Below are 13,113 nucleotides of genomic sequence, written 5' to 3'. Positions count from 1 at the left end.
ACACAAGGAAATGCAGAAAGCTCACAGGCACGAGAACTCGCAAGGCTGAGCCCCAAATGTCTGCTACAATTTACGGGCTCGTGTAATCTGCTAAGACAGTCAATTAATTAGAGCTCACAGCAACCCTCTTTGTACTTCTAATATTGACTAATCGGCTCCAGAGCTCGTTGTTGTCCCACTGTCCTCACAGGGAAACTGAGTCACACTTGAGATGCCAGGGCAGGTCCTGTCTTCTAAACCCCAGCTCTCTATTCACCATCTCATTTCTTTGCCTCTTCTGCTTTGTTTTGCCACTGTGGAGGAAGAGATGATGGATCACCTTGTTTTGATCCCAGGAACATTCTTCCTCAGCGTGGTACAAACCACGTTGAAGATACAGAGCAGGGGCCCCTGGAAATGAGAAAAACTGGCTGTGTTTAACAGCTCTTTGCTTTTCTGACAGATTTCTTTCTGTTCCCCAGCGCTGGGTGCGATTGCAGCTGCCTCAAATGCCAGCGTTTTCCAAGGCAGGTCCAGGCAGTGGTTGGAATGCAGGAACTGCACCACAGCAGGCAGCAGGAGGCAGAGCTCTTAGGGAAGCACAGCCCAGGCAGCTCCCATTCCCCTGGACAGGGATTGTGCAGATTGAGGCTTATTCACAGAGCAAACACCTTTAACCTCTGCTGACATTCCTGCACAGGTGAGAATCACATTCCCTTGCTCGGCTCACCTGCATTTCTGAAGGGATTTAACGTATCTAAACCCTTTTTTTCCCAGCAGAATAAATTGCGTTTTGCCTGCTGGTTCTGCAGGCTCTCAGTCTGCCAAGCCCACCCTGCTCCTACGTCGTGTTTGTGTAAACCACACCATCCCTGCATCCGGATCTCCCGAAACCCCTCCCAGGGAGCCCCTCGGTGAAGCACACGCAGCTCAAGCCGGGGAATTCTGCTGCGTTGGCTCCGGGAAATGTGCTTAATTTGTGGATTTTGTGCATATCTCTGAGGAACACTGAACTGCAGCCAAGAGGTGCCTTGAGGAGAGGGACCCGTCGGAGCCGGGGTGTGCCCTGGGAAGGCGATGGGGAAGGAGCTGCGAGGCAGCGAGGCCATTTCTGCTGGTTGTCATGGATACAATCGCTGCCCGTCTCCTGTATCAGTTACCTTCCCTTTCCTGGATGCAAATAAGCGAGGGGTGGTCGGCTCCAGCTCCAGCTCCAGCGCAGGACACAGCCCCGGACATCCGAAGAAAAGGAGAAAACCATCTGTTTCAAACACAGACATCTCTTCACATCATCAGAGGGGAGAGTGGGAGGTGACTCGGTTTTTAGGTATTCGAGCTATGCGAGGCCAATAATGCTCTGCCCAATTGCCTGTGGTTCTGCCCTAACCTTTGGCTGTTTCCTGGGACCTCAGAGGAGCTGTTTCACAGCCCATCCAGCCTTTTGGATTCCTGACAAGCTGCTGAGGGCCTGGGCTCTGCCGGCTGCAGCACTTGCTGTGCTCAGCACACACACCCCAGCCGAGCTCTGCAGGCTCCCCCGACCAGCTCTTCCTTCAAAACATGAGAGGGCAAGAGTGGCTCAAACTACACTTTGAATCATGGAATGGTTTGGGTCAGAAGGGACCTTAAAGATCATTTTGTTCCACCCTCCTGGCAGGGACACCTTCCACTAGCCCAGGTTGCTCCAAGCCCTGTCCAACCTGGCCTTGAACACTTCCAGGGATGGGGCAGCCACAGCTTCTCTGGGCAACCTGTGCCAGGGCCTCCCCACCCTCACGGGGAAGCATTTCTTCCATAAAAGTATCCTTTTTCTACCTGAAAAAGGCTTTTTCAAAACCCCATACAGAACAAAAGCAATTCCTTACCTTTTTTTTTTCTTTTTTTTTTTAAATTTAATTTTTAAAGCAGGTTTGCAGCCCAGGTGGGAAGTTATTTAGAGCGAGTTATCTGGCAAACCTTGTTTTTAATGGAGCACACAGCTATGTTTGTAGTTTATTCCAGTGCAGGGATATGTGAGGGAGGGATAACATGAAAGAGAAAACTATTGGAGACTGTAAACAGGAGTGAAGCTGCCAGGGCTGTTTGCACCGACCCCAGCCAGGGAGAAACCTGAGTAAACACAGCACTAAGTACAGTGGGGTTTTATGGCTCTTTTAGGTTTAAGATCTTGTAAACAAGTGATGGGGCTTTCAAGTGGATACAAAAAGATGCCCTTCCAGGGCACACAGCTCCCAGCTTCTCCAGACAGGGGAGGGGAACACAAAAACACATTTCAACAGAGTCCCAGTGAGAGGAAGATGTCATCCCAGTGTTTGTGGTCTCGGGACGACATCCTGCAAGCTGAACAAGTCTCGTCCTGCGTGGCAGAGGGCACACACAGATACCTGTTCCTAATTACCCCATCCTGGGGTTTGGGATGCTATCACTCCACCTAAAAAATAAGGAAACCGTTTTAAAGTTGGAAGTGAATGTCAGAAATCCTGCTGAGAAGCCCAAAGACCCCAGAGCACTATTTTCCTCAGGGGGAAGCCAAGCTTTATTTCTGATTTCAGAGAGAATACACGACCTGCAGCATTTTACTGCTCAGTCCTCTTAGTAAGCAGAGACCATTGCACACATCCAGCCTTGAAAAGCCACATCCCAAAACCAGGCAGAGAAATAAACTTCTAAACTGTGAGAAATGATGCTGGCTGGGAATATCTTGGCCTAATGACTGACTGTATTACATAGGAAGGCGTAACACAAGCACGATTTTTTGAAGAGGTGGGAGAAAGAGGAGCCTTTATCATTTAAGGAGAGAAGAGCAGGTCTCCAACTTCCAACAATACTTGTTTTCTGTGTTTTAGAAACTGCTTCAGGCAGCACAGAGCACAGGTATGACTCAGCTTCACGGCCAGGTAGGAGATACATTGACACTGTGCTCAATGGTTTCCTTGTTTGGGAGTGAACAAAAGGCACAAGAGGTTCAGTGATGTCAGAAACCCGATTCCCTGGAAAAAGAAAATCCATCTGTCCCTCATCAGCATTACAAAAAACCCCCAAACAAACAGATTCTGGATTTAGTGAGGCTCTTGGATATTTTGCAGGATTGCACGTCTTGCAACACTCTGTAAAATACAAGGCTTGTACTTTGTGCTTGACTATTAAATTGCTCTTTCCCTCCTCTCACCTTCCTGAGTGAAGCAAGGAGCTTGGAGGCTGCTCTTTAGATGTTCTTCTTCCCAAAGAGTCTCTTGTGGTTTGTATTAGAAATGTCAGGACTGTCCAGCTGGACCTTTACTGGCTCTCTGAGGAGATGCTTGGTGCCCTGCTGGGTGAGTTTATCAAGAGTACTCAAACCCCTGCTGACAAGGGAGGAACCACTTGACTCTTAACTAGAAAAATCCTCTCTCGAAATTATTTAGTGCCCACCCAGGCACTGCAAGTTCAGCCCAAAGGGTTTTCCATTAGCAGCCTACAAATCCACCTGCCTAAGTCTTGGGTGCTGCTCTCATTTTATTGTCATACTCCAGAGCTGCTCAGAAAAGATAATTTCTAGCATCAAAAGCAAGAGCTCACTTTTATCTTTCTTCCTCCAAACTTTGTGGGCACCCATGTGATTGAAGCCACCTCTTTCTCATGCTGTGGCTGTGCCTTTCCTCTACTGTGCAGAGGGGAGGGTGGTGTCGATCAGATGGTGAAGTTTTATCACTGAGAACTAAGTATCTTTTATAGAGAAATGTGTCCCAGCATTCACGTTCAAGAATTCAAGAACCTTCCCTCTCACTCGCCTGTGCTTTGCTCTCCCATGAGTCTCCAGCCGCTGATTAACAGCAATTTACAAAGTAAAAACTTGATTAATCAAGTATTTTGCCACCCAATGGGTGGATAAAAGCTTCAGTGGGTGTTATTTTATGCCAGTAAATGTTTTGGAAGAGGCAGTGAGCAGTCTAAACTGCTCCAACCCTGGAAGCTGGTTTGAGTTTTGCCACTGACTTCAGTGACAGCAAAGCTGAAACTTGTATGGTGGGTAATGGCTCCTTTCACCCTTTTCCCGGGAGAAATCAGATATTTGCTCCCAACCTGGTTTCAGAAATTCCTGGCCAGACCTGCTGTCTCATTTTTCTACTTACAGTCTGCACAGAATCATTTTCCCCCTCAGCCTAAGAAGCCACTGACATAATGTTGGAGATAAATGTCCCGTGGCAGCTGCCCAGCACAAGATAGGGTGGAAAGAGGGTCAGCGTGTGGGAAATTGATAATAAATAACATCTGATGTAACATTATTTAACTCGAAAGCATTCTATCAGCTATAAGGACTCTGGGATATGCTACAGTCCTTAAAATAGTATAAGAATCATAGTGCTATTAGCTGTTAACACTCAGTAACACCAGATACTTGTTGAAAGGGACTATTGATCAACAGAGAAGGGAAACAGTTTTTTGGCAGCTGTTTGCCAGTTGGAAGTTAATATGGGAGTCAATTACCAACAGATAAATGTCCCTTCTACGAGATCACCAGCAGAAGCCTTTGGAAGAGGAAGGCACAGGCATGGGTTTAAATATCACCACTGTACACACAGAAACAGATGGGTTTAAATATCAGCACTATGGTCTTAGAAATCAATCCTTCCGTGAAGTGAAAGGGTTATGGCAGAAAGCAAAGCAGCTCAAGAACAAAGCAAAGCAGCTCAAGAACAAAGCAAAGCAGCTCAAGAACAAAGCAAAGCAGCTCAAGAACAAAGCAAAGCAGCCTGCACAGAGTAGGTTTGTTACCCCTCGTGGTCCTGCAGTTCTTTGCACCAGCCAGGGGGAAAAGGGAGTTATTTGTCTCCCAATGTAAGATGGGGACTGTGTCTAAATGGAGGTGGGGATGCTGGAAGATTGCCTCCTGTGAGGAGAGCCCGGCACTGCACAGGGAGGTTCACAAGGAAGCAGAGCATGGGAACTGTGCTGGGAGCTGCACACCGGCACGAGGAAGTCACAGTTCTGTCCTCACCCCTGTCTGGTTGTGCAATGTTACCTGCTCAGACACTGTTCCCTCGTGCCAGGCAGGAACCCAAGGACTCTGAGGTTGGAACCCAAAGCACTGCAGTTCTCACTGCTCTGGTGCACAGGGGCTGGGAATGCTCAGACCCAGGTCTGGGCACATGGCATGTGACAAGGACCTTGGGGTGACATTGGGGCGGTTTATCTTAAACAATCTGTTTGCTCCTGTGTGCAAGGCAGGCTCACAGTGTAGGATATCACGGAGCTGGAGCCAGCACACATCAGTCCCAGCAGCGGGGCTGCCAACCAGACCTCCTCCTGGGAGGGAAGGGTTTATCAGCATTCCCAAGTCTGGGCTGAGCTGGCCTATTGTTTTCATAGAATTCCAGAATGTTTGGGTTGGAAGGCACCTTGCAGCTCATCTCATCCCACACCCTTGCCATGAGCAGGGACACCTTGCACTAGACCAGCCCTGTCCAGCCTGGCTTTTCCTCCCCAAACCCAAACCAGTGGCTCACCCCTGCACTGCTGATAAAAAATCGTTCATTCACTCAGTTAATCAATAAGCCAAACTCCCAAAGCACTCCCTGCAAATGGATGGGAACCCTGGTCTGCTTGTTTTGCTAATCACGGGACAACCACCCTAGGTTTATTATCCAGGAACTACCAGGGCATGGTGACAGGATCTGTTCAATGGAGACATGGGAATAAAATCACGTTTTTCACCACACTCAGATGTCCCCGAAACATTTGGTTTCAATGTTTGCTATGTTTTCATGCCACAGCATTTATACTTGTGACTGGAAATCTCTGCCTTTTCCCTACAATTCTGGGTTGGTGTTTTGCCCAGTTCATCCAAAAAATGCATAAATCCCTGCCCCAATAAATGCATAAATTCCCATCCCAATAAATTCATTAATTCACATCCCAATAAAAGCATAAATCCCCATCCCAATAAATTCATAAATCCCTGCCCCAGGCAGGTACTGAGAACTGAAGCAGAGGAATGAGTTTGGCTTACCAGGAGCTCATCTTTCTGTTTTGCATCCACTTCAAGGAAGTATCATGAGGGTGTCAAGTGCTTCCCCTGCAATCTCGCCAGCTCTGGGAAGCAGCCACTTCCTTTCCAGCTTTACACACTGCTCCTTGGAAAAGGCAAACATGGAAAGCATGTGCTAGAAGGAGATAACTCAAACACTAGGGGCTTTTTGATAATGTAAAAGGTGAAGGAAAACCAGCAATTAATGGCATTGCTTCAGCCTAAGACGCGTCACAGGATGACGTTCTGTGACTCTTAAATGCAATGCTGGTAAAAGTTACTGGCTGGCAAAGTGGGCCCACAGTTTTACAGCATGAGAAAAATCGCCCTGGTGAGACTTTTGAAGAGATTGTGAACTAGCACAGATATTACAGTTCAACTCCCTAGGTTTTGCTTGCAGAGAAAAAGCACGTGCACTCAAATACTGGCACACAAAAGCAAAAGGAAACATGACAAAAAGCACAGGGAGCTTTCCAATGGAGAAAGTATTATTTTTTTGGACATAATTATTTATTTTGTGATCTCAGGTTGAAGATTCAGCAAGTCTGATATAAGTAGTTTGTGCCAACAAGCCTTCAAGTGACCAGGCTTATATGATTCCTATTTAAATCCAGGTTTAGGATAAAGTATCCCTTCCCCAGCTGAGGACAGATGAGATGGATAGCAGCAGCTCTAGTTTAGGCTCAAACTTTCAGGACATGAGCCACAGCAGCTGCAATAATGGCCTGAGGAGGAAAAGAAATGGTCCAGTGATTCTTAAAATAGAATTTGGGAAGCCTAAGTTCAAAGGCTTGATATACCATGGATAGATTCCTGTGAAATGTCAGCTATGCCTGTAAACCGATGAGGAATTGAGAACTCTGACTGGATTTTGAGCAAAAACATAACAAAAAGTAGAAAGAGAGGCTCAGAGGGGCCTCAGACTGCTCTGGTGAGTATTGTTTGACAAAGTCTGAGCCTCTGATGGTGGCAGAACACGGAGGATGCTGGAGCAGCACTTCTGCTTTCTAAAAGAAAATAACTCAGATTAGACCATGACAAACCAGGTCCAGTCTCCCCAAGTTTTCTGAGCTGGTTTTGGATGCTCCCTGCCATTTGTTGATCTCCAGGCCCCGATTCTGTGTTTCCTGGTACCACCGTGTGGCGAAGGGAAGGAACAGTTTGTTAATCAAAGCGTGTTAATGAGCTAAACGGCACCGCGCAAATCCCCGAGTCCACTGGGCCGTGGCAAGGAGACACCGTGGGGCTGCCAAATCCAGCCTTCCCCTGCCAACCTGCCTCAGATCCAGCTTACTTCTGTCATTTTTTTTTTGCAGGAGAAATTGATTCAGTATCAATGGAATTTTCCTCTGCAGGGCTTTGGCAACAAGGAAGCTAATTGGATCCTGGCATGGCAGGGAAACCTGGGCATCTCCCACCAGGCTGCAGGCCAACAAAACCCATTCACCAAACACCCACAGCACGGGAACAACCTCTGGTATCACCTCCAGTAAGAAGGAAATTATGAGAAAAACTAATGTAGTTGCTATAATTTACAATCAGTCCTCAGGCTAAACTCAGAACCCCCAGTACAGGTATGTTCAGCTCTTGTGCTGAGGTAACACTGAATTTCACCAAGAGGCACCAAGATACCACTTCATTAGACTAAAGGCAAACAAAATCTGTCTGGGCAATGCCAAAATAGTAATCTAGAGTAACCAGATTAATAGAAATCTAATAGTAACTCCTCTCTAGCTCCATGTACACTCACCTCTGCACAGCAGTGGCAACCAACAAGCTTGAGAGCAGGGGAGAGAGCTGCTGCCTGGAAGGGAATTTGGTAAAAATCCAAAAGTAAAACTCAGTGGGATAACTGAGCAAAAATAAATTAAATTAAATCCACTATCAAACCTGTTTAGAAGGGGAAAACTAGAAAGGTTGGGGTTTATATGTCCAGCAGCAAGATGCCAAGCCCTGTAAGTACCTGCAGGTGCTTTGGAAGGTGGAGGGATGAGCTGCTCCACACCCGGGTCATCTCAGCCACTGTGGGGATGTTCCTTCTACATTTTCCAAGTACTTTCTCCAGGCTGGTTTGTTGTATTTAAGGCCATGAAATGCTCTTGTTTGGAGGCTTTAATGCACTTTAAAAGATCTCACATTTAGTAGGTTTTCCCTGCTGATTTCTGTTGCTGTTCCTTCTGCCACGCCGCAGATTTTCTGGCTCCCTTTGCAAGGAGACGGTTAAAACCCCCAAAAGATTGACAAAACAGTTTTCAATAAAAGGTTTTAAAAACAACCCAGCCTTTCACATCAGAAATCTTCTAAAGCCAACTTACTAAAGCTCTTTATTAGCCTCAATCAACTCTACTCAGCACCAGCTCCCCCTGTGCCATCTCCTTCCCATCCCTTACAAACGATGGGCTCACTCTGTAAATTGTGAATTTAACTTGAGCTCCATTTCATCTCCACGAACTGCAGGATAAGGAGCCATTTCCCAGGAATTATAGTCAGCAATATTAGTCCCTGGGTATGGTATTACCATATCTGGGATGATTTAGGGACAATGAAATCCCCGTGCCATCAAGCTGGGTGATTCTTCTGACACAAATGATCCTGAAACTCAGTATCTGCTGGATGCACTCACTGAATTTAGGCCATTTTCCTTCCCTGTTCCTTTTCATCCCCACCCGTGGCAGGGCTCAGGGACAGGAGGAGGATGCTGTCACTTTTTCCAAATAATCTAAATAATCAAATAATCTGAACCTATTATCTTTTAGCTTGAAGCCCTGTCACTCCAGGCCCTTGTAAGCATCTCTCTCCATCTTTCTTGAAGGCTCCCTTCACTGGAAGGCCACAAATTTCTCCCAAATTTCCTCACAGTGCTCCATCCCTCTGATGATCTTGGTGGTCTCCTCTGGACTTGCTCCAACAGCTCCATGTCCTTCCTGTGCTGGGGAGCCCAGGGATGGATGCAGCTCTGCAGGTGGGGTCTCACCAGAGAGGATCCTCGGCTTGACTGGAAAGAGGATACTCCCTGCACCTTTTCAGTTGGAAAATAATTGCACATTGCTGCACAGCACTGGTACCCTCCAACAGGAAGATTGTTGGGGGTTTCACGTGTGTTCCCATCAAACTGGTGATCTCCAGTTTCCAAAGACTCACACAAACAGGACAAAATCCTGTGCTGATGCAGAGCCCACCTGGCAGACCGGCTTGTTAACTGCACCAGGCAGCACAAATCCCACTCCCAGCAGATACACAGAGGCCATTTTCCATGTAAAATGATTACAATTTAACAGAAAAACTTCCTTTTTAGCTTCAGGCGTTCTGGCAGGCGGCGATGCAGATTTGTGGTGCCTCTAACCACTAACCATGCACGGGCTGCAGCACAGAGCTCCTCAGCTTTAATTTACACAGCTAATTAGTTGGATTTACTGGCTTTAGCATCCCTCACCCTCTATTTGCTTAAGGAGAAATAGATGAGCCCTGCGAGTTGAGTCAAGCCCAACAGGCCAATAATTCCAGCGCAGGGCACGTCCACTGGGAAGCACCTCAGATGTAGCAAGAGCTTGGAATCTCAGCACTAAAAATATCCATTGATTTCTGTGGAGAAGAGACAGAGCCCTCACCAAGTCATGGCACAGAATCACCCATGGGGGGGGGGTTAAAACTCCTTTATAACATCTTTTACATGGGGATGTTTGGATCAGCACGTAGATTCCAGAGCAGGATAAAGGAAAACACAAGAACATTCCTCTCGGCAACTTGGTCAGCAGCAACCCCTTCAGAGCCCAATTCCTTTGGAAGTGCTCATCCTCTTTGTAGATACCCAACAAGGTAAAACTCTGCAAAAGCAAGGTAGGCTATTTCAAACTTGCAGATTTAAAAACATAATTGTTATTTTAATGCAGTTACGTTATTGGGTGAAATCCCAATTTCACCACCCAGTGTCACCCAGCCTGTGCCCAGGTCCCAGACCACTCCACAGCTTCCAAGACTCGTCCCCTCTGGTACTTGGAAAGCTGGGATTCATTGGGAAATCCCAAGTCCACACCTCCCACCATCCCTATGATGGGAGCAAGGCACAGCGAACCAGAGAGATGTCACAGAACCCCAACAGCCATTCTGGTCACTCCTGGACTCGCTTCCCGCTTTTCCCAACACCTCAACCCCACACAGGGCTCCTCCCAAGCTGCACCTCTTGGAGAACACCCTGGACAACCACCAACCTCCTCTCCCTGCTCCCACTGCTGGGAAGCCACAGCCTTCCAGCAGCCACATCCCACTGCTTGGCTGCCTGAGCCACCGGTCAGGAGCTGTTTCTAAGCTGCTGCTTCTGGGTGGGGTTTATTAGAGACTATTAAACAGGATTATTCATCATTATTTCTATTTGCTAGGGCGAATGTGACATACCAGCTACAGTAACACAAGATGGAGCAGTTCACATTAGCACATCTCACTGTTCTCTGTAGGTGCAGCAGCTCCAGAACACTCCCCAGCACTCCTGACACTGAAAACCTCTGGATGTGGAACTCTGCCCTGCTCGTTTTCACTGGAATCCCTCTGAAATCAGCACAGGTTGAAACAGGTCACTGAACTTAATCACAAACAGACACTGAAATCCCAGGCAAGGCCAAGCAGAGATGGAAAAAATATTCCATCTGACAGTCACTGGAGGAGACGTTTACACAGGGGGTTTGGGCTTGGCTCTGCTCTGGAGTCTAAGTAGCAACTATAAAAATGGTGCATTTTTACCCAACAAATCTCGTCTCCTGCTTAGTCACTACCACAGCCAGGTCTGGATTCGATTAGCAGGAGCAACAATATTCAAATTTAAGTGCAGAAATGTAACACATCATCGGTTTTATGGAGCCAGTTCTGGTTTCACTCCCAAGAAAAGCTCACCAGAATTTGCTTTTCTCTGCAGCAACTGCAAGATCACTGTAATCCTGTTTTACACAGTACCATTTTTTTTTTACAATAAAGAGGATAATTTATCTCAGTAGATTCACTTACATGCTTCATTTTGGGCCTTCCCAGTAAGCTGAAGTTTCGACACATCCTGCAGCCAACCTAGTTTTTAGTTAAGGAAACCTTGCTTTTAGGTAAGGAAATCCCACTTTGCAGTGGCACACTAAGACTGAGCTAATTATCTGAATGAAAAAAATAAACACAGGCACGCACACAGCAAGTTCTTAAACGAAATAAAGGCAAGAGAAATTAGAGAGCATTAAGAACAGTCCAAGCCAAACCGTATCCAGCTTTATTAAAGGTACTTTTCATGAACAATCATGGCAATTTAGGCAGGACATGGGCTACAATCTGCAACATTTTACAAACAACTGTCAAACTCCCCTCCCTTTTGTGGACTAGTGAAACGGAAAAGTTGCTATGGAACCGTTAGGAATCTTCAGCTCACACTTTGTAGAGGGAAAACTTTTAGAGTGAGGGTGGACACGTTCACACCAGCACGTTGTTTGACAACTCTGCACACACCGACCCTGACTTTTTTTACAGCAGAATAAAATTTATAAAGGCAGGTTTCTGTATCTGAAGATCCACAATAGAAAAGAGGAAGCGCAGCTCCGTTTTTTGAGCCAGTGTATCCCAAATTAAGACACCAAGGAATCCGGATCACCTGACAGTGGATTGAGTGTGGTACGTCCCAAAAAATGCCGGTTTTGCCGTGTTTTGGAGTGACGGGCTCTGGGTAAACAGGGAGACACCAAAGGAAAACTGGTGGCATTGGGGTTTTGGAGTGGGCAACGGCACCTTGGGAGCTTTGATGTTCACTTGGACTCGACTGACTGACACGCAGCATCAGGAATCCCTCCCTCATCCCTGCAGGAAGGGCCCTTCTTCCAAAAAACTGGGGGACTGGAAAAAGCTTTTCTTATTAAAATTTAGGTTTTGAGAAATAGACTAAATGACATTTGCCCCCCCTGCCCCCCCCCCCCACCCCTCCACCCTCCCCCCAAAACACAACAACGAAGCGGTCTGTGTGCTAACAACATAGCTTAAAAAAAAGTAAACCAAAATTCTGCATTGTTATAAAACTTGATAAAAAATAGTATTTCAAACTGTACAGTCACCAGAAGTACACAGTTATCAAAAATTCACACGTTTTTACTTGGCTTCACCAGCACCTTCGGCTTTCTGCGCCTGGAAAGAAAAAAGGGGAGCAAGTCAACACATAAAACGAACAGAAACTCGTTTTTCTAAATGACAAATCCCTGAGCAGAGCCAAGTGTTCCTTGGGCTGCAGCGCTCTGATTTTAAATAAAATAATTTTTAATAGCATCAAATCTAGCATTTGAGGTACCGTAAAAGACAACTTAAGTTGCTTTACAGGTGCAAACTTCACAGAGCCAGAACAGTAACTGGCGACAGCACCTGGCAAACAGACAACTTTAACTCTTTGGATGTGGATGTGTCTTTAAGTGTCATAAGCAACGGGTGTGAATAAGCAACAGTTCCTCTTCGTTAGCACAAGCCAAGACCTGTCCCTGTTTGAGAGGGAAAGGAGTGAATCCTGATGTAAGGCAGGGTGCTGTGATACCTGGTCTGTTTTGGCATCTCCGTTTTCTGCAGGGTTGTTTCCCTCCTTGCCAGCATCAGCTTTTCCTTTCTTCCCCTTGGGCACCTTCTCGCTCTTCTGTAAAGGCAAGGGGGTATTTTTGCTGTCAGTTAGCAACAGCTGGGTGTTGGTAACACAACAACCTGTGTGTTCAAGGGACTGACAACCACTGTGAACAGTCTTCACTTCGCTATTTTTAACACAAATTTTGTAAAATCTGGAAGTTTCCAGTGCCACTTTACGAAGTGACAACACGGGTCAATCTAGTCAAGGGTTTATTAGCTGTCGCCAATCAAAGCTAAACCTCACAGCCCATTTAGCTCTCGAAACAGCACTGACACAACTCACCTTTGGAGCTGCCTTTTTAGGTTTGGGCTCTGGCTTTGGAGGAGCAGGTTTCTGCAAGGGAGGGAAAACCTTGTGTTAGAGAATCATGGATGGTTTGGGTCAGAAGGGACCTTAAAGATCATTTTGTTCCGCCCCCCTGCCATGGGCAGGGACACCTTCCACCAGCCCAGGTTGCTCCAAGCCACATCCAACCTGGCCTTGGACACTTCCAGGGATGGGGCAG

At 46.7% G+C, this 13,113-nt stretch overlaps 1 protein-coding gene across 1 annotated transcript in view; it reads right to left on the bottom strand.

The window, feature by feature from the left end:
• Nucleotides 1–11,195: 11,195 nt before the first annotated feature.
• Nucleotides 11,196–13,113, bottom strand: part of HMGN2 (high mobility group nucleosomal binding domain 2) — an 8,325-nt gene continuing 6,407 nt past the window's right edge. Inside the window, exons 2-4 of the mRNA XM_017830999.1 lie at nucleotides 12,891–12,941; nucleotides 12,525–12,620; nucleotides 11,196–12,127 (exon numbers count right to left, since the gene is read on the bottom strand). Of these exons, the coding sequence (XP_017686488.1) occupies nucleotides 12,092–12,127; nucleotides 12,525–12,620; nucleotides 12,891–12,941 (183 nt within the window). The 3' untranslated portion in view covers nucleotides 11,196–12,091. The remainder of the gene's footprint in view (nucleotides 12,128–12,524; nucleotides 12,621–12,890; nucleotides 12,942–13,113) is intronic.

The sequence above is a fragment of the Lepidothrix coronata genome, unplaced genomic scaffold (assembly GCF_001604755.1).
Source record: "Lepidothrix coronata isolate B3197 unplaced genomic scaffold, Lepidothrix_coronata-1.0 Scaffold187, whole genome shotgun sequence".
NCBI classification, from domain to species: domain Eukaryota; kingdom Metazoa; phylum Chordata; class Aves; order Passeriformes; family Pipridae; genus Lepidothrix; species Lepidothrix coronata.
The sequence above is the reverse complement of the archived record's forward strand: the minus strand, read 5'-3'. Positions and strand labels throughout refer to the sequence as shown.